The sequence below is a fragment of the Aedes aegypti genome, chromosome 3, assembly GCF_002204515.2.
Source record: "Aedes aegypti strain LVP_AGWG chromosome 3, AaegL5.0 Primary Assembly, whole genome shotgun sequence".
Classification (NCBI taxonomy): Eukaryota; Metazoa; Arthropoda; class Insecta; order Diptera; family Culicidae; genus Aedes; species Aedes aegypti.
In genome coordinates, this window is record NC_035109.1 from 380,419,247 (window position 1) to 380,441,354 (window position 22,108).

The following is a 22,108-nucleotide window of genomic DNA, read 5'->3' on the forward strand; positions in this document are numbered from 1 at the left end:
TATTGAAATGATTTCAAATCTGTTTTTCCGTTAGTTACACGGAAAATAAAAAATGTTCCAGAAAAAAATTAAAAAAATCATATTTCCAAAAGTATAGTAAAAACTCAATTTTTTATTATTGTCAAAAATCAGTAACCAGAAGAGGCTTCAAGAAAAAATTTAAAAGGATAGGGATGTTCAAAAATAAAAATATTAAAAATCAAAAACCAAAATTCATAAATTTGCGAAGAAAAATAAATCATTGCCCAAACCGTGTTTAGAATGATTTTAGATAACGAAAAATAATATTTAGATCGAAAACAAAAATTTGGGTATTAGAGGGTTAAGGGCCGATTTCTTCACCTTCGCTTAAGCCGTAAACCACGTTTACCCATATAGTTAAACTAGGTTTAAGGCTTAAGCATAATATTCATGACCATTCGAAAGTCTAAGCAATGGTTTACGCTATTGAGATTTTATGAGCTTCCTTCGTTATTCGATTGTGTGTGAACTCTACTAATGAAAACGACTGAAATATAATATCGACAAACTGTTTATATATTCGTGTAACTTGAAATGATTGAAATGATGCGAAAGCATTTCTGTCAATGTGATTTACAGTTTTGTTTTTAGTTTATGTTGCACGTCAATATTACTAATTGAAATGTGGTTTACTGAATCTAATTTCGCGCATCCACCACACGCCTTACTAATTTTAATAAAAAAAATGTGCATTATTTTTTTTATAATGCTGTAAATAGTGCGCAATTGATGTAGGTTTTAACTTTATCTCATTTTTCTTTTGCATTTAAATTTCAGATGGAAAAAGCCTATTTGAGCTGTCCTATCATCGTTTTAGACTCTCTCAAAACGGCATAAAAAAACATCTTTTTTTTAAATTATTTTACAATCTTTGTTTAACAATTTTTTTTTTGTTTTTTTTTTTCAATTGTTCAATGATTTTACAATACTTGGTTTTCTACATAATTTCACAATTCTTTGTTTTACAATACATTATTTTGTTCTGTTTTCTGTTTTACAATTTTTCACTGATTTTACAATAGTTGGTTGATCAGTTTCTGAATTTATCCACCACACGTTTCTTCTGTTATAAATGGAGTGCTTTGTGAAGCCCAAGCAGGACAGTTCGGTTTTGCGTCGTCCGATTGACTTTGCTGACGGATTCGCGCGTGTTTTCGTTGCCGGAGAATTTTTTTTTCCTGTTTTGGAGCGTCTTGCTGGGTAGTGCTTTGTGAAGCCCAAGCAGGACGGTTCGGTTTTGCGTCGTCCGATTGACTTTGCTGACGGATTCGCGCGTATTTTCGTTGCCGGAGAATTTTTTCCCCTGTTTTGGAGCGCCTTGCTGGGTAGTGCTTTGTGAAGCCCAAGCAGGACAGTTCGGTTTTGCGAGTTCTGTTTGATATTTTGACCTTGACGCTTGCTCCTGTGGGAGCGGGTGACGAGGGCAGGATCGAACATGTCGCGCGTCGGTCGAGTGAAGTGAAAAAGTTCCGCGATCGGTTAGTTCTGTTTGATCTTCGACCTTGGCATTGCGTCAAGAAAGCCCGAGCAGTCGTCAGCTGTTTTCCCTCTCGAGTCGTGCGCCTATTTTCTCTGAGTGCTTTTATATAGCCGAGCAAACGAGTTAAGCTGAAAGTGGATTGTTGCTGCTCAGTCAAGGATGACGGATCAATTGGTGAGCTCGTTTCATGCTACTATTTCTAATCTATAAAATATGTATGAATGCACATTTAACCGATACAACGGTAGGACGTAAATATGATTTTTCAACAAACTATGAATTGTTCGTCACTGTGAGTGTCGACATAAACTCTAATTCATGAAATATTTATGTTTAACATTTTTTTGTTTTCAAAACACTCATTTCTTTTTATCTTTATTTTTGTAATTAAAAAAAAAACTTTGAATGGTTCGACACTACAAGTGTAGACTTGCGAAAGGTTCACTTTATTCAACATACTTTGGATGGTTCGCCACTGTAAGTGTCGGCATAAGAATAAGAGTGTTCTATGATGTTCCAGACAATCGAGTTTTTAATAACACATGCTTTCGTCCTGACAGCTGTAGGAATGTTACATTTAGGTATTTGTTCAACAAACTTTGAATGGTTCGTCACCTCAAGTGTCGGCATAATTTTCCTCTACATACAAAATTGTTAATATCAAATGAAAATATTATATTTTCATAAAAGCATATTTATGTTCGACAAATAACTATTTATCATGGTCTAATCACTTATCAAAGTGAATCCTTTGACCCAACGATCCTCCCCATTAACAAACATCCTTCCTAGTAACCTTTGTGGAGATGCAGAGGCAAACACGGTCTCCAAATAGCAAAGGTTACACACTAGCATTCCTTCCCTCAATCCCACCTGACTGCAAGGACCTGGCCGGCGCCGTTATTGACCTTGTATAAATAGAGGCACTGAATTATGCACACTGAAGAAGATTATGGCCAATCCCAGCCGAACTTCTAGTTGATTCTTTGTGCATTTTCACTGACTTCGGTCAATCACGGAATAGCAACCATTGATATGTGTAGTCAGTCTAAGCTAAGCTAAGCTAAGCACACGTTTCTTCTGTTATAAATGGTTTAATTCTTTGCTTATGAACCAAATCTGTTTTGTTTCCAACCCGAATTTCTATATTAGGTTCTCTGTCATTTATAACTGGGAATGGCCCAATATATTTTTTATCCAATTTCGAATTAGTTTCATTTTTTATTAATACTAATTGTCCTGGTTTATATATAATAGGTAACGAATTACAATTATATTTCTCCGCTCGTTTTTGTTTGTTTCGTAACAATTTGTTTTTGGTCATTTTTTGAGACAACTGCAATTTGAATTTCAACATTTTACAATAATCATCGAAGTTATACAATGGTTCTATCTTTTCTGGTTGATATAGGTTTGATGGTAATGAACACAATTTTCCAAAAACTAATTCAAATGGAGTTTTATTTGTTTCCGTATGAACTGTTGTATTATAAGCAAATTTGTAACAAGGGATCCAAGACGACCATTGAAATACAGTGCTGTTCTGAATAATAGCAGCGCATGTCGATTTTCATACAAAATGCTCAACTTTGACATGCTGTAGTTTTGTTCCCTTTCAAGCAATCGAGCTGAAATTTTCTCCACAGAACTACAAATATGATCAATTTTGTAACTACAAAATTTCAGTTTTTTCTGAGTCCCTGCCGAAAAGTGAGACACTAGGTGAAATTTTTCGAAAAAATAGCAGTTTTTCATTTTAAAATTTTTCTTCTACAAATATTTTAAACATTTTCGGTTTAGGTGCAGGTTTGATAAGTAGGAGAAGATTGTTCCAATGGTAAGTGATATACAATTTAAAACTATAATGTCAAGCCGAAATTCAAATTTTTAAAACTGCTATTTTTTAGAACAATTTCACCTAGTATCTCACCACAGACAAGCAGACGTAACACTTAGAACAAATCTCGATCAAAATCATAGTCACGAGGACATGTGCGCCCAATGCTAAAATTAGTGTGTTTGGCCGACAGGCCAACAGATGGCTGCAGTGTGTAAACGTCAAACGCAAGCAAAAACGATGCGAGCGCAACGGGTGGTGGATTGGCCACCTATCATATTTTTGAACCGATCGTTAAAAAGGTGGTCGATGGACAATGATGAGAGTGTGACGTCTGTTTGTCTGTGATCTCACTTTCCGGCAGGGGCTTAGAAAATTTTGAAATTTTGTGTTTACAAAATTGGGCATATTTGTAGTTCTGTGGAGAAAATTTCAACTCGATTGCTTGAAAGGGAACAAAACTACAGCATGTCAAAGTTGAGCATTTTGTATGAAAATCGACATGCGCTGCTATTATTCAGAACAGCACTGTAGATTATTTCCACAGTGTATGCGTAAAAAGTTTCCTAGGACTTTGTGCGAATTTTCCAAAGCTCCTATTGATTGATGATGGTAAGCTGTTGAACTAATCTTCTTTATTTGCAATAATTTACATATTTCTGTAAAAAGACTCGACATGAATTCAGTTCCTCGATCGGTGGCTATTTCTTTGGGAACTCCGAACTGTAAAATTACACTTTCAACGAATGCCTTGGCTCAGTCTTCTAAGAGCATCCTTCTGCTCCCAGATTTAAACAAGCATGCTTTGAAATCATCTCAAAGCGTGGGATCGTTTTGAATCCTGATTTTTTCAATCTCAGCGTGCGTGATTCATGCAAGGATTCAATCCCATGATTGAATCTCGTCATTACGCTCATAGGCAATCGAGTCAAGGTATTGCTGTGTGCGTTTGAAATGCAAATATCAAATGCGGGAACACCAAATGCGGTAAGATTTTTCACAAGAAATGCGATGTCTTACACAGATATTTCTTGCTAGGGCGGCGGTGATTTATGTAATCGTTGCTAGGTGTCCTTTGATTATTTTGTGTGACCGCAGTTGGAGGACGTTTACTCAACATTTGCATCTCAAATGCAAACAGCAATAAAATGTTCTCTATTTGGAATATTTGACGTTTCATTGGGAATTGGGACAACAATGACTGAACATGAAAGGAAGTAATATGGAAGGCAATGAAGTGAGGATCAATGGTAATGGTATCATACCACAGCAAAATGCAACTAGGTACTTTTTGGCATTTCCACTCAAGGAGAAATTAATCAAGACAAAGATTTGAAAACTAGAGTTTCGTTGAATCTTGGTTTCAACGGAAATTCAATCTCAATTGTCCTGATTCATATTTTCTGTTAAGGAGCTCGTCTACATTTGAGTTCATTACGTCAGGCCAGAATGTTACTAAAAATTGTCGCAAGTTTCTGAAGTCGTTCACTAGAAACAGCTGTGATGATCAATTCCTGTCAGGCAAAAGTTCTCAATCGATATGGAATAAAATATCAATGCTTACTCGATTAATTTACCCGGCTAACAATCGATCAAGGATTGAATCTTGGGATTCAATCCTCTCATACACGTGGCATGATTCATTGCATGCTTGGATTTGAGCAAAAGATGCGCGCGGAAAAAATCTTGTTCTGATGGCTTTTGATCTCAGCAGCTCTTGGAGTGGGATTTTTTGAAGACTGCCTTGGCTACAGTTTCAGTAGCTTTGTCTTTAATTGGGGTTGCTGTAATGAACTTAGTTAATTCGCATTGTGTTGTGAGAATGTACTGATTCCCGGTTTCATCTGGAATCAAAGCACCAACCAAATCTAAGTATATTTTTCCAAATGCAGTGTGGCGGTAGAAGTTATTGTCATCGGAATTTTGGGTTGATTTATGTATTTGTTTTGTTGACATAATTTGCATGTTTTGATAAAATTTTCAACATCTCTTTGCATGTTTTTCCAATAATATCTTTGCTTCAAAGTCTTCAATGTTCTTTTTATGCCTGCATGTCCTGCAGTGGGAAGCATATAAAAATCATTCATAATTATTTTCATCTCTGATAATTTCAATGTTATTTTTAATAACATGTATTTTTGGCATGCCTTTCCATAGATCATTTTCAATTATTTCATTGTAGAATTTTTGTGCACTTTTATCATTCAATTTCAATACGAGCTCGTTAATATTATTCTTTTTACAAGTTTCTTCCAGACTTTTCATTATTCGCCGTAGCTGAAGTAATGACTTAGCTGGTTTTATTAATATTTTTGCTTCCTCTTCTATATTTTTTTATATTGTCTCTCAGTGTATTGTCAATAATAAGTTCTATATATTTTTCATCAAAAACATTGTGGCCATTCAATATTTTTGAGTCATATTTATGATCAATTTTATGTGATTGCATTCTTGTGACTGCAAGAATATCCTTACTTATTTTATTATTTAATTCCTTTAAGTCGGTAATTGATATTCGCGATAATGCATCAGCAATAGCGTTCTGTTTTCCTTGCAAATAAATTATATCAAAATCATATTCTTCTAAAAGTAATCTAAATTTGGTTAACCCACTGGAAGGGTTTTTCATAGAAAATAAGTAAACTAAAGGTTTATGATCAGTATGAATTTCAAATTTCTTACCATAAAGATATGGCCGGAAATGTTTGATAGACCAAACTATAGCTAAAAGCTCTTTCTCGATTATTGCATAATTGATTTCTGCTTTGTTTAATGCTTTACTGGCATACGCTGTAGGCTTGCTATTTTTATTTGATAAAACTGATCCAATAGCAAATCCAGAAGCATCTGTTTGCAATATGAATTTATTATCAAATGAAAAATCAGGATAATCAAGTAAAGGAGGGTTGATAAATTTTTCTCTTAATTTGTCAAATGAATTTTGACATTCATCAGTCCATTTGAATTTAACATTGTTTCTGGTTAATAAGTTCAATGGACCACAAATTTCAGCAAAATTTGGTATGTGTTTTCTATAATAATTTGCAAAAGCAATAAAACGTTTTACTTGGTCAGCTGTGTTTGGTATTGGCCATTGTTTAATACACTCTATTTTTGCAGGATCAATGAGTTACATAGAATATCCAATGTTGAAACATTGGAACAAATGTCAAATAAAATAATCAATAATTTCAGGCAAAAATCGTTACAATCTTCTATTGCCACGATTAATGCGTTATACACGCAGAGAAAACAGACCTTTTTGTTTCAAAAATAAATATGATTGAAATATTTTTTAAAAACTACAATTGTTTTTGTTGAATACAAATATTGAATTTTATTGTTCCAAAAAATTTAATTGTTGTTTTTACACCAAACTGATTGGAACACAAGTACCTTAGATTCAATAAAATATTTTATTGGCTATTGACATAATCTGTTTTGCTTTCAAAAAAAGTTTTTTTGTTTCAAAAAATCCTAATATTGATACACATACATATGCATTATATGAGAGTGTATTTTTATATCCTGCAAATAAAAAATAAAATAATATGTTAATCAGTCCACAGTCCGGGAAGTCCCTCTTCTGCGCCAACTGCAGCCAGTACTTATAGCTCAGAAATGCCGTAGGTACGAACAGATAAAAGGTACCAAGCCTAAAGGCAGAATAATTAATATCACTTGAGATAGGTAGACATGACATGTATGAGTATGTTTTTTTGCTAGTATGTACGCACGGCCAGACGCCATTTCCATGATTTGAAACAAAGCTAAAATGGATTCAACAGAAGAAGTACTGGCTATGAATGTTGAGGAAATTATTGACGCGCTGGTGGATTTATTGCTGAGTTTTGGACTCTCTGAAGAATTTATCAATCGTACCCTGGGTAAGTAATTGTCTTGTTTCCATGTAATTATCTGATAATGAACTTAGGCGCATTTTTTTGATCTTTAGAAAATCAATATACCCTTGCAAATCCTGGAACGGAAGGAAATTCAAGAATTGATGCATGGATTGTCCAGGTATAAATTAACAGAGGAAGTGTTAAAAAATAAATAAATTGTATTTTTCTATGTATCATAGGTATCTCCACCATTATCCACAGATTGCCTTTCGACCGCATCACCGGTGGTAAGAGAAAGTAATTCCGAAGCCATCACTCGTGAACGGTGCATTGTTATTTACGTGCTGACCGCGTCAACAAAATGCCGAGTTATTTGCAGAAATGGCAAATGCAATTTTTTAACCAGGAGCTTATAAGAAGGCAATAACTCATCTAATGATTATTTGTAAATGAGATGTAAATAAAATCTAAATTGAGAGAAAATAGTCTGTTTATTTGTGATTATTTCAAATGAAATATCGGGCTACCAGAAAAAAATATAAATAAAAAAGTTGGATCAAAAAAGTACATATTTGAAAACAAAAATTATTATTTTTGTTTTTAAAAATCCTTTTTTTGGTTCAAAAAATATAAATTTTAAAAACAACACAGTTATTTTTTGGTTCAACATAAGGTTTAGCATTATCAAATATATTTATTATGAATTCAAAGAAACTAATTTTTGTTTGTGCTCACGACTGATTTTAGATACAAAAAAATATTTTTTTAAAACAACAAAATTTTGTTGTTGAATTCAAAAAAATATATTATTAGCCGAGAAATGATAATTTTTTTTGTTGATTTCAATACAGAATATTATTGATTTTAAAAATCATTTCTCTGCGTGTATGTTTAGGTTAAGTTAGGTTAAGTATATTAAAAACGTTTTTTTTTTCTCTTATAAGCAGGTGAAATCAACTCACCTGTAAAAAAACTGAACTGCTACGGCAAATGAAATGTAATATGTTGTTAACAAAATGTTAATTAAATCTTAAATTTGTTTTACCAAATTAGGATTGTCATCGATCATTACCCCTAGATGCCTAAAGGATTGTTGGACTCTTTGGTGCTATCACCTACCGAGATAAGCGCCCGTTGCTCGCTCTTGCGGTTGTTGACCACCACCACATCAGTCTTGTGACGGGCCAGTCCTAGTTTCCTAGACTTCATCCATTCCTCAACTATTGCTCACACTTCTTCTTATGCACCTGATCAGTGGCGCAACCAAGGGGGGGTTTTGGGGGTCAAAATCCCCTCCAGAGCAGATTTGTTTTTAAAGAATTATTTCCAAATACATATACTATTTAAATTTAACACTACAATCCAAAAACATCGGACCAGTACGTTGTATTAACAGTAATGTTCTTCAAAATTGATGCTTTTGAATAGTAAGACCCCCAAAGAGTTTTATTAAATTGAAATTATCTTGCTTATTCTGATAAATAAACAGGTTTTTGACGAGAAGTTTGTCATAATACATGCAGATATGCATGCATATTGAGACCGTTTGACCGTATTGACAGATGATTGATGCATATTCCGATGCCTCAAAAATCTCAAAGTTGGCTCAGCATTTAGGCGAATTTCATAGCTTTCAGAGCACGTGAATCACAGGAAAAGCAATACCTTAGTTTTTGATGATTGCAAATTAAAATCCTGAGAGAGATTATGGGAGAGAGCGGTTCAGATCCTAAGCTTAAAAATCACAAACATTCGTCTTTTTTTTTTTTGTTTTTTACAAGGGGGAAATCTGCAAACAGATCCCCTGAGAAGATAACTCAGGGAATGCGGGGATGACGCACCAACGACGACCCGCTAAAACCAGCCTATGCACTGTGCATGAGCAATTCATTTAGAATTGCTCAAGTGGTGAACAGTGCATCGACATGACCCTTGGACTCAGACCCTCATCTCCCCGGAACCACCTTACGGTATTTCTTCGGGAAGGGACCAGTGCATATAGCACAACACGTGTAGCAGAAGTAGCCTAGGCAAACTGCTTCTCCTAGCCGACTTAAACAATGTTACAAGGGACCAGCCTCGGCAGGGCTAATCCTCTGCAGCCAACTCTTGGTCGGCGCGCCATAGACGCTGCAATTCTAACATAATGTGAGTGACAGCCGTAGTTACTGCATTCCAGCACTCGGCATCCGCACACATTCTCTCTATAATATTGTCGGGGGACGTGTCCCCTCCGCATGTAGTGAGCATGCGACCTCTCACAACAATGAAACGGGGGCAATCGAACACGACATGCTCCGCTGTTTCCTCTACACCAGCACAATTGGGGCACGCAGGAGATTCTGAGTGCCCGAACCTATGCAGGTACTGTCTATAGCAACCATGTCCTGACAGAAACTGCGTCAGGTGGAAGTTCACTTCCCCATGGCTTCTACCATACCAATCTGACACATTTGGTATTAGTCGATGGGTCCATCTACCCTTAGTGGAGTTATCCCATTCCTGCTGCCAGCTTCTGAGCGTTTCCTCTTTACACGTGTCGCGGACTCCTCTGGTACCCCGACTAAGGGTACATAACAAAATTATATCAGCATATGTTATTATGTTATAAGTTTTTTTCGAACATAGGTTGTTACAAACTTGATGCAGGATGTTGTTAAAATAACTAAAATTATAACAAAAAGTGTATGAGTAGTAACATAAACATAACAAAATGTGTTTTAATTCTATCAAAAACATATCAAACCAAGTTATAATGTTTGATACAAAGTATCAAAATTATAATACTGTTCGATATACGATAATATTGTATATTATTGAAATGCATAACTATCTATTTATTTTGTTATAAAGTTGTTAAAAATGAACAAAAAAATATCTTAAAGGGAAATAAAACACATTATGTTATATTTCTGTTTTATTATGTTCTATGGATAACGGAGCCTAACAAAATTATATCATAATATGATATGCATATCATATTCTGATACAATTTTATTATATTTTTGTTACAAGCCTCTAGTCGGGACCCCTTTGGTTGAAGCATTGAACATCTTCCTTGATGATGAGCCCGATGGGCGTCATCCCGGCTATGATGCACACGGCCTCTTTAGATACCGTCCGGTATGCACTTGCTACTCTTAAGCACATTATCCTGTACGTGCTTTCCAACCGCTTTAGGTTTCTGTTCGTTCTAAGCGCTTTTGACCAGATTGGTCCTCCATACCTTAGTATGGATAGCGCCACGCTTGCCAGCAGCTTGCGTTTGCTGGCAATTACAGCAGAGCTGTTAGACATCATCCTCGAAAGCGCCGCTATAGCCGTAGATGCCCTTTTACAGGCATATTCAACGTGGCTAGCGAAGCTCAGCTTGTCATCGATCATTACCCCAAGATGCCTGAGGGATCGCTTGGACTCTATGGTGCAATCACCTACCGAGATAAGCGCCCGTTGCTCGGACTTGCGGTTGTTGACCACCACCACCTCAGTCTTGTGACGGGCCAGTCCTAGTTTCCTAGACTTCATCCATTCCTCAACCAGGGAAATAGAGTGCGCTGCTGTCAACTCTACTTCCTCCATCGATTCACCATAGACCACTAGGGTGATATCGTCGGCGAAGCCAACAATCTTAACACCCGTCGGAAGGGGCAGCCTCAGTACGTCATCGTACATCGCATTCCATAACAGCGGGCCCAGGATTGAACCTTGAGGTACTCCCGCGGTAATTCGAACGCTTTTCTGCCCCTCCTCTGTGTCATACAGTAGAATCCTACCATCGAAATAGCTTTCTAGAAGCTTACACAACTGCACCGGTACCTTGAGGCGGTGAAGCGCGTGTGCTATTGCTTCCCAGCATGCGCTGTTGAACGCATTCTTCACATCCAGAGTGACAACCGCGCAGTAACGGATGCCGCTCCTTTTATGCTCGATTGCCACCTCAGCTGTTTGAACGACCGACTGTATGGCGTCCAGAGTAGATTTACCTTTTCTGAATCCAAACTGGTTGTTGGACAGGCCGTCCGCACTCTCCGTATACGGTACTAGTCTGTTGAGAATCAACCTCTCCAATAACTTGCCCGTCGTATCTAGTAGACAGATAGGTCTATACGCCGACGGGTCACCTGGTGGTTTCCCCGCCTTTGGTAGTAGCACCAATTTCTGTCGCTTCCATACATCCGGGAAGATTCCTTGATCAATGCAGCGTTGCATCGTGGTTCTGAACATGTCCGGATCCGTGTTCACTGCCGCTTTTAAGGCAACATTCGGGATACCATCGGGTCCCGGTGCCTTGTTTGACGCGAATGATTTCACGACTTCTGCCAGCTCTTCGTTCGTCACTCTCGCCACTTCTTCTCCTTCATCTGCCGCATACGGCGCTGGGGGCCATGGGCTTATGGGATGGTGCGGGAAGAGTACATCGATTATCGATCGCAGCAACTCGGGCGATTTCTCTTGGGGCGCTATGGCTCCTTTGGTCTTAGCCATTACCACTCTGTAGGCGTCACCCCATGGACTAGAATTGGCACTCTCGCATAGACTTTCAAAGCATGCCCGTTTTCGACTCTTGATTTCCTTTTTGAGAGCCAACTTTGCCTCTCTGAATGCTGCACCGCGTTCCTCTCTTTGTGCTTCTGTGCGTGCGCGTTGCATTCTTCGTCTAGCCCGAAGGCAGATTGCTCGAAGATTTGCAATTGATTCGCACCACCAATACACTGGCGGCCTGTTCTCTCTAGGAGGGGCTTTTCTCGGCATGGAAGCATCACACGCTCGTGATATCATAGCAACTAGCTCTTCACCGTTTAGGTCCAGAGTGTTTCGTTCGCGCCTCAGGGCTTCAGTGAATACTTCGACGTCGAAGCGCGCTGTTTTCCATCCTCGGGCTTGGGTCGAGTTACATCGCGCAGCCTTCTGCCCGCCTGGTATTATACTATAGCGAATCGATTGATGATCGCTATGAGTTCATGGTACCTAAAAGGTTAGGACTACAAAACGTCACGTCGATGATCGATTCTGCACCATTTCTGCGGAAGGTACTCACTGTACCCACATTTGCCAACTCTACATTTAATGCGGCCAGGGATTCCAACAATAGCTGGCCTCTTTGATTGGTGCAGCGGCTACCCCACTCCACTGCCCATGCATTAAAGTCGCCAGCTATCACTACTGGCTGCCGATTAGCTAGTTCGGCCATCATCCTGTCAACCATGTGGGAAAATTCCTCAATCGACCACCTTGGGGGCGCGTAACAACTGCAATAGAACACGCCGTTGATTTTTGCTATCGCAAAACCGTCATTTGAGCTAGAGACTACTTCTTGGATTGGGTATCGTCCTGTCGTCCCTATAGCTGCCAGCTGTTGAGACCTATCCGCCACCCAGTTCCCGTTGTTGGCTGGTATGCGGTATGGGTCCGATAATAACACCACGTCAGTCTTGGTTTCCGAGACTGACTGCCAAAGCAGCTGCTGGGCTGCATCACAGTGGTTTAAATTTAACTGTGTTACTTCCGTTTTGGCTGCTTTGATACTCCGCTTGTGCCCGGACATTTGGGTCCGCCCGTTAAGTGTCCGTTGTCTGCTCTGTCGACACATATTAGGCACTTAGCGATTTGCTTACAATCGCTTGCCCTATGGCCTTCCGCGCCGCATTTTCTGCACATCTTACTTCTGTCGGGACCATTGCAATTCCACGACTTATGGCCCTTCCCGAAATACTTGAAGCAAACTTCAGGAGGCTGTTGTATGCTCAGCCGGCAAACAGACCAGCCTACCTTGAGTATGCCCAAGTTCTTCGCTTTGTTGGCCTCTGCGACCGGCAGCCTGATCGCCGCCACCTGGGTGCCCTGCGGGCCCTTTCTAAGGTGGATGGCCTTACTGGCTACGTCGATGTCACACTGTTCTTTGAGGGCAGCCGAGACCTCCGCTGCATCGGTGACCTCATCCAGATTTTTACACTGGAGAGTCGCTTCAGCAGTAAGGGATCTTACATCAACCTCGTCACCAAGTACTTCTTGTGCCAGTTGCTTATAGACTGCACCCTTTTCCTTGGCGTCCTTCTTTAAGACTAGGATCATTTCACCAATCCTAGTTCGCCTTATGCTTCGCACGTCTGCGCCCAATGGCGATAGCTTCTCTGTGCTTCGCATCGCCTTCAGAACCTCGGCGTATTTTGCTTCCTCCGTTTTGATAACGAGGGCTTCGCCTAAATTCCTACGTTTCGCTGTTTTCGGTTTAGCGCTCTCCTTGGGCTCCGTTTTCGGTTTCCTCTGTGTTTTCTTATTTCCAACTCGTATCCACGGGTTGCTGTTGCCTTGCGCCCGTGGTTCCTGTGGATGCACTGCCTGGTTCCGGTTAACCCGTGGCTCCTTTTTCTTGGCTTTCTTGGCCTTAGGATTGGTGTTGGCCTCTCCATTCGTCTACAAGCTGCAAATGCTGATTTACCTTCGAAGAACTACTAATAATAATCGCAATGGTTCATATTGTAACCTATTGCACTTGAAGATCATAATGTTTTTTGAAAAACTTGGAAACGTATTTAGGGGGCGTAGAGTGATTGAACGCTATCACGCTAATGTATGTGCGTGAATTCATGTAGCCTAGATAATCTTTCAAACATACTACGAAGGAAGTAGATTGAATCGATACCATAATATATTGTAGTGTCGTTAAACCAATCATGCTTTAGAAGTAAAATCTACGCCAATTTTCATAAAGAACGAAATATTCTTTGGAATTCGAAAGTTCTTTTAGGGCTTATTCATATATTTCATAACGCTGAATGGGGTGGATGGGTGTCTGCACGATGTTACAGCTCTTACAAAATTTGTATAATATTCATACATAAAGCGTTACAATGGGGTGGGTGGGTGTAATTTTTGGCGTTGTGAAATATGTGAATGAACCCTTATCTTCCATCACCGTCCTTAGGAAAACTGTTGGGAAATTTCGCCAGGTACAACATATTCCCTTTGGCTAGCGGAGTTAGTTTATATAGAAATGTATGTCTAGGGTGGACGAGAGAAGCTTAGGTTTGCAAATGTTGTTTCGTTATTTATTGATTTTAATCCAGAAAAAAACATCTGCCCAAATTTTACCCCGAATAACTTTTACAAAAAACATTACTTTTAAGTTTGCAAAACCCCCCCTAAAGCCAAGTCCTGGTTGCGCTACTGCTCCTGATTCCTGTTTGGTTCTTGTTTGGTCACTATTTAATCCTTTTTGGTCTCTTTTCCAGGTCTAAGATTTCTGAAGTTCCAATTTTCGAAACACTCAGTTACTAGCAGCCCCGTATTTCTCTGCTAACCATATTTTTTTATGTTCCCCCGCAGGTATAATGAGGATGTCATCACCCCTGGTTATCTCGGCAAATATCTACCTCCGAAGGATCTCTGCACGTTGGCTGCAAATAATTTCGAGGTCGTTTCGTCCTACACGCCTGCGGAGAAGAAGTTACATGACGATATTCGGTAAGCTTGAAAGGGTTATGGGTCCCACTTAGAACTGACTTTCCCATCGCTTCGAAACAGGGCATACTATCACGCTGATCCTAAAACGCGACTGAACGCATCCAACTACTGCCAAACCCTGGAGCTGCTGACCCACATCCAGGATCTCAAAATCCAATGCGACCTGGCCCAGTACCGAGCGGAGGATGCCACGATCACCCCAACGCAAATGCAACGATTGTATCGTATCGATACGGCGCACTTTACCTCACTTCCGGTGAATCTCGCTGAGGGTGACATCGTTCAGCTGACCATCGATCGCTCTGGCGACAGTAGAAAAGTACAGGGCACGATAGCCCAAATCCTGTACGATCACATCGTGGTTGAACTAGACGGTCGGGTTCAGGCCGACTGCCGCTATAAGTTCGAATTACAGGCCAATCGGCTCGTGTGTCGCTTGGAACTAAATGCTCTGGACATCGTGCGGCGGCATGAGCTGGCCCCACTGTTCTTTCCCAGCGAAGCCCCCAAAAAGCGAGCATGGAGGAAGGTCGAAATGATGTAAGTACACTTTAACCTAGCCGATATGCATGAATTTCAGGAGTTTCTTCGAAATTTCTCAATCGATTCGATCGCATGGGCACAGGAATGTGTTCTTTCAATCAGTTTCAAGTATGTTTTCTAATATTGAAGATGTTACGTAAACAATCACTCTGATGCCCCAGTCTTGAGCGATCTTTCGTCACTTGCTTCGCGCGGGTAGAATTGAAGGATTTCACCGCTCTCTATTGTACGGCCATTTGCATACGGCTACTAACGGCGTTCTTCACGCCTGTCCCTCTTTGTCATTCTTCATCGAACCAAACGATTGTATTCGCCGTTTTATCAGTGCCATCCACATTCCGCACCGTTGAAGTCGCAGCTCTGTAGATAACGTCCCAAATGCTGTTGATAAACCCAGAAACGTTGATTCTTTACAACTACTGTGCAGACACTCCATCCGGCAAGAAGCATTGGATATTGAAGCGCATCGTTCTGTTATTTCTAGTACTCGTGACGCTTCCCGAATTTTAGCAACAACGAAATAATTATCCATATGGAAATTAAAACCTCGAAAGGTCCTGACATCTCTGGCATCTGAGAAATATCGCCTATCAGATACATCTGCGCTTTTATCTTTTGCACCCCACAGACGCTCAGACGGTTTGATCAACTTTGACTCCGCCCCCAGGTGGACGCTCATGTTGGTGTAATGTTTAACTGTGTTTAACTTTTAATCTATTACTTTAGAAAATACACCAGCAGTTCCATCGGTGATTCCATAATACGGAATTCCTGTAGGGATTGTACCAGAAATTCCTACAATGAATCCATCGTGAATTTCATCAAGAATTCATCCAGGGGGGGGAAGTTCTTCTAGATATTCCATCAGGAGTGTTTCTATCAGAAGTTGTTGTAGGGATTACACCAGGAATTTCAGCAGAGATTCAACCAGGAAATCCATCAAAATTTTCTCCAGGGATTCCATAAGGAGTACTGCTAAAGTTTCAATCATGAGTTCCACGAAAGATTACACCAGGAGTTCCATCAGGGTTCGTGAATGGATTCCATCGGAAGTTCCTCTAGGGATTTCATCAGATGTTCTTTTAGGGATTCCATCATGAATTCCTTCAGGGATTCCATCTGGAATTCCTCCAGGGATTCCATCAGGAGTTCCTTCAGCGATTCCACCTGAAACTCCTCTAGGAATTCCATCAAGAGTTCCTCTAGCAATTCTATTGAAAGTTTCTCCGGGAATTCCATCAAGAGTTCCTTCAGGGATTCCACCTGGAAATTCTTCCAGGGATTTCATCAGGAATTCCTATAAAAAATCCATCTGGAACTCTTCTAGCGAGTTCATCAGAAGTCCCTCCAATTCAATAATATCTTTAGGAATTCCATCAAGGATTCCATCAGGAGTTCCTATAGGGATTCTATCAAGAGTACCTTCAGGGCTTCCATCAGAGTTCTCCTGGGGATTCCATCAGGAGTTCCTCCAGGGATTCCATCAAGAGTTTCTTCAGAGATTTCACCTGGAATACTTCTTGAGATTATATCGGGAGTTCCTCCAAAGCTATAAGGATTCTATTAGGAATCCTATCAGGAATTCGTCCAGGGATTTCATCAGGAGATCCTCTAGAAAGTATGCAGGATTATCAGGGATATCATAAGAGGCTCCTCTAGGGTTTCTATCAGGAGTTCTATCAGGAATTTTAGGATTTCAGCGGGAGCTCCAATAGGGATTCCATCAGAAGTTTTTCTAGAGATTCCATCAGAAGTTTCTTCAGAGATACCACCTGAAATTCTTGTAGAGATTATATCAGGATTTCCTCAAAGAAATGCACCAGGATTTCTTTTAGGGATTGCATAAGGAGTTTCTCCAGGGATACCATCATGAATTTCTTCAGGAATCTTATCAGTAATTTCTTCAGAAATTTCAACAGGAGTTCCTATAGAGATTCCTTCAGAAGTTCCTCTAGAGAATCAGAAGTTTCTTTAGATATTCCACCTGGAACTCTTCCAGGGGTTAATTAACAAATTGATCCAGGAATTACATCAGGAGTTATTCTGGGGATTACACCAGGAGTTCTTTCTTTCAGAAATTCCACCTGGAATTCCTACGGGTTTTTTTTTCAGAAGTTTTGCTAGGGATTCCATCAGGAGTTTCTTCGGAGGATGCACTTGAAATTTTCTATAAGGCTCCCGCCAGGAGTTCCTTTAGAGATTCCATTAGGAGTTCTTCCAAGCGTTACACCAGGAGTTCTTCTAGGGGTTCCATTAGAAATCTTCTAGGGATTTTATCCAATGATTTCATCAGGAGTTTCTTAAAGAATATCAAAAGTTTATGTAGGAATTCCTTTAGAAGTTTCATCAGATATTCTACCTGTAATTCCTACAGGAATTCTATCAAGAGTTTCTCTAGGGATTCCATTAGAAATTCCTCCAGGGATTACATCAGAGGTTCTTCCAAGGGAGCCATCAGAAGTTTCTCTAGGGATTTCATCAGGAGTCTTTCAATAGCTTTTATTAGGAATTTCTGCAGGGATTCTATCAGAAGTTCTTCCATGGGTTCCTTTTGAAATACTTCTAAGATTTAATTATAAAATCCTCATGGGACACCATCATGAACACCTGCTGGAGTTCCGTCAGAAGTTTTGGCAAGGATTCTATCAGGGATTCTTCTAAATGTTCCTTCAGGAATTCCCCTAGGGTCTTCGGGGTTCCATCAGGCTATTTACTACGGATTCCTCCCGGAATTTATTAAAGGATTCTACCAGAATTTCCTTCCAGGGGTTTTTCCACGGAATTCTTCAAGGGAGTCCTCAAGGAATTAATCAAGGGATGCCTCCCGAAACTCTTTAAGGAATTAATATTTCCAAGGGATTCCACCTGGGATTTCACCAGAAATTTCGCGAAAGGATTTGATTTGCGGAATTACTCAAGAAATTCCTTCCGGAATTCCTCGCGGAATTTCTCCAGGGATTCTTGGGGTTTTCAGGAATTCCTCCAGCAATTTTACCAAATATTTCTTATAAGCAACCACAAGTAATTTATGAATCCACCAGTATATCCTCCAGTAATTCTATGACGAGTTCCTCCTGGGATTCAAAAAACGAATTCCACCAGGAATTCCTTCTAAAATTCCGCTAGGATTACCTCAAAGGGTTTCAACTAAGATTCCCCCTAAAAATTCTCTAAGGATTCCAACTACAAATCCTCCAGGGATTTCTCTAAGGATCCCACCAGAGGTTCCTCCATGGATTGCATCTGTAATTCACCCAAATAATTCTCCATGATTTCCATCAGTAAAACCTTCAAGAATTTCAGATGAAATTCTCATAGGGATTCCACTATATTTCTCCAGTGATTTTACCGGGAATTCTAAAAATCCTCTAGAGGTTCTTCTAAGACATAACATCTGGAAAAATCCTGTAAGGATTCCGCCAAGTTGATCTCCAAGGAGCCCAATAACGAAGAGGATTAAACAAAGCATTTCTCTGAATGTCTTCAGGTTGAAACCCTGGAAAGGTTTTCAAGAAAAAAAAAACTAGAAAAATTCATGGAACTGTTTATTGTGGGATCCTTAGAGGAATCACCAATAAAAAACTCTGCAGAAATTCCCAGAAAATTCACAGGAGAAATTCCTTAATATATCTCTGGAAGAACTTTTAAAGCAATCCTACAGGATTCTCTAGGGTGGATTCCTTGGAAAAATCCTTCAAGAAATACCGGCAGGAATTGATGGATAAATTCCCTGAGGAAACCTCGGATAAATTTTTGGTAGATTCTTGAAGAATTCCTTCAATAATCCCAGGTGAGGCATCGTGTCCCTTCACGGATACAAGGAAGAATCACTGGAAGAATTTATAAAATAATTTATTGTAGATTCCCTAGAAGAATCCTCTGAGAATAACCTGAGGGAACATCTCAAAAAATTGCAAGCGGAATCTCTAAAGGAATTCCTGGGGGAATCTCGTATAGGATTCTTTTTCAATTCTTTTCTTGTGGGATCCCTGAAAGTTTCCAGATGGGATTCCTGGAGGAAATCCTTGATGAATCCTTGTAGAAATTTTAAGTAGAATCTTTGTAAGAGTTCCTGGAGAAAATCTCGGCATGTATTTCTGTAGGAATTATTGAAGGAAATTCTAGCAAGAATCGTGTAGGACTCCCTGAAGCAACCCCTGCAAGAATGTTTGTGTTAATCGCTGAAGTATTTTTTGGAGGTATTCCTAGGGAAATCGCTAGAAGAATCACTGGAAAATTTTTATAGGATTTCTATACCTGGTGGAATTTTTGATCGAATTCCTGAATTAATTTCTTGGGAGCGATTAATTGAGCAATCTCTTTAATCATTTCTAGAGGAGTTCCTGGTGGAATCGTAGGAAAAGAATCCTTATTTAATCTGTTTAGGAATTCCTGAAGTTTCGCTGGAGATTTCCAACTGTGGATAAATTCTTAGAGGAATTATTGATAAAATTCCTGTTAGAATCCCAGGAAGAATATCTGGTGGTCAAAACGTCTGAGCATCTGTAAGCTGCATTAGAAGGTACCGTTTTGTTTCAAATTCGGTACAACAACACTTGATTTTCAGAGAGATTTTCAAGAAAATGAATTCTATGATTCAAGTTCTCTATACATAAAAGTCGTAAAAAAATCGATTATTACTATCGAAATCGCCACTGCTTGGAATATGAATGTTCTGAATTTGAGACAAATTTAATGTGCAGATGATATTGGAACGATTTGACTTTTTGAACGCTTCTCTCAATAATCGAACACTACTCTCGTTTCAGCACAGCCTGGGTCAACTGCAGCATGGCGGACAACGTGGAGCAGCAGACGGCCGTCAGGAACATCTTGAATCGTGTGTCGGATCCCTTGCCGTACATTGTATTTGGCCCCCCGGGAACCGGCAAGACCACCACTATTGTAGAAGCCATCGTCCAAATCTGCAGCCACCATCCGACGGCCCGCATCCTAGTGGCAGCCCAATCCAATGCCGCGTGCGATGAAGTGGCTATCCGGCTGATGAAGCACCTTGCCCCGAAGATGCTGTTCAGAATCTATTCTCGTTCCGCCGGGAAGCGGCTGGGCGAAATCCCCGAGAATCTGCAGCAGATCTCGAACCTCGCTGGTGGAACACATCGTTGGCCAACGTGGGAAGAAGTGTACAAAACCAAAATACTGATCTGCAGCCTCTCCATCTGCGGACGTTTGGTCCAGAGCAGAATCCGAAGCAATCATTTCAGGTACGTGTTCATTGACGAATGTGGAAGTGCATCCGAACCGGCAGCTCTGACAGCTCTGGCTGGGATGGTCAGTTCTAGAGGAAGGCTAAATGCAAGCGTTGTCTTGGCCGGAGATCCATATCAACTGGGTCCGGTGATTCGTAGTGAACTAGCTGCCAAAATGGGACTGGGCATGTCCATGCTAGAGCGCTTGATGAACCTCCCTGTGTATCAGAAGGACCCTATTACAAAACTGTACAACACCCAACTGATAACGAAACTGGTAAAGAATTACCGTTCACATGAAGCGTTGATCAAGTTCTCCAACGAGCAATTCTACGACGGCGAATTGCAATGTTTAGCTTCCAGTCAAGTCTCTTTAGCGGAAAACTGGCGTTGGCTTCCGAACAAAACGTTTCCGATCATATTACATACGGTGTTCGGATCGAATAAACGGTCCCAGAAGAGCAAAAGCTTCATGAATCAAACCGAGATCGATACGGTTGAGTTCTATCTAGACTTCCTCCTGAAGACGGGCATCAACGATCGGAAAATCGCCCAAGAGGATATCGGAATAATATCGCCCTACCAGCTGCAGGTTCAGCGATTGAAGCAAATGTGCCAGGACAAGCAGTGGCCATCCTTGGAGATTGGATCCGTCGAACAGTTCCAGGGTCGGGAGAAGCTTGTGATCATCCTTTCAACAGCCCGGTCCCATACTCCGGACGTGGGTTTTCTGAATAACGTAAAGCGTCTGAATGTGGCGCTGACGAGGGCCAAAGCCCTGCTCATAGTCATCGGCAATAGTAATACGCTGCAAACGGATCCTAATTGGTACGAGTTTATCAAGTATTGCACCACGAAGGAGGCCATCGTCGGCAGATGCTTTGGATTGGACGCCAAGCGAATCGTGGAACGGACAAATCGAGATGCCCGGTTTGATGCTCTGTTCAATGTTCTGGTCTGAATCTATATCGTTGTGTTGTCAAGTTTAAATGTGAATTGGGCGCTCTTTGTATGTTCCTTTTTAAATTTCGCGCTGTTCTACGTACCTATTCAATTATCCTTTTTTGTTAAAACAGATATTTTTCATAGATTGAAACCGTTGATGTTTAAAAAATGCTTTAATGCATTCAAACAATCGTATGATTATATCAAATGACAATATAACGAATTGATGCTACTAAAATCAATAGTCATGTAGACAAATAAATTTTTAAAAGAGCCCAATATCAAATGTTAAACCGTTATGCAATGTTTCGCTGCTGAATATTATTTCGCAATTCAGATCTCCCAATAGCACCCTCGAGTGCAATGTTGAACAGTTAATTCGAAAATGCGTCTCTCTGCTTCAATCCGTCTAGCGTCTTGATAAGTCCGAGAAAAGAAAAAGATTTCACGTGACTTGAACCGAGACTAAAGATAAAGCGCGAGAACTGTGATGGATTGAAATAAAAGGCGATCTGTACTCAGTTAGGTTTCAGAATCTACTGACTCGTAGGTTTATTATTATGATCGATCAGACCTTCGTCTGCATTCGTATAAGTGAATCAGTTAGTTATTACACTTGATAGTGTTGGTTTCCGTTAAGCGGAATTACACTATTAATTAAAACAACTATTGAATGCGTAATATGTTCACGCTAATATTAAACACTTCACGTCTCAAACGAGGTTGACACCTTTTCTGCAATCCGAACACTTGATTTCGAACC

The 22,108-nt window shown here is 40.0% G+C and overlaps 1 protein-coding gene and 1 long non-coding RNA gene across 2 annotated transcripts in view; both read left to right on the forward strand.

The window, feature by feature from the left end:
- The window catches only part of LOC5571915 (putative helicase mov-10-B.1), a 49,698-nt gene extending 28,054 nt beyond the window's left edge, over positions 1–21,644 (forward strand). Inside the window, exons 4-6 of the mRNA XM_021852888.1 lie at positions 14,510–14,647; positions 14,708–15,187; positions 19,960–21,644. Of these exons, the coding sequence (XP_021708580.1) occupies positions 14,510–14,647; positions 14,708–15,187; positions 19,960–21,361 (2,020 nt within the window). The 3' untranslated portion in view covers positions 21,362–21,644. The remainder of the gene's footprint in view (positions 1–14,509; positions 14,648–14,707; positions 15,188–19,959) is intronic.
- Positions 6,595–7,666, forward strand: LOC110679013. Its single transcript, XR_002502136.1, has 2 exons — positions 6,595–7,361; positions 7,423–7,666. It is a non-coding gene; the product is annotated as an uncharacterized LOC110679013 (long non-coding RNA).
- Positions 21,645–22,108: the final 464 nt, after the last annotated feature.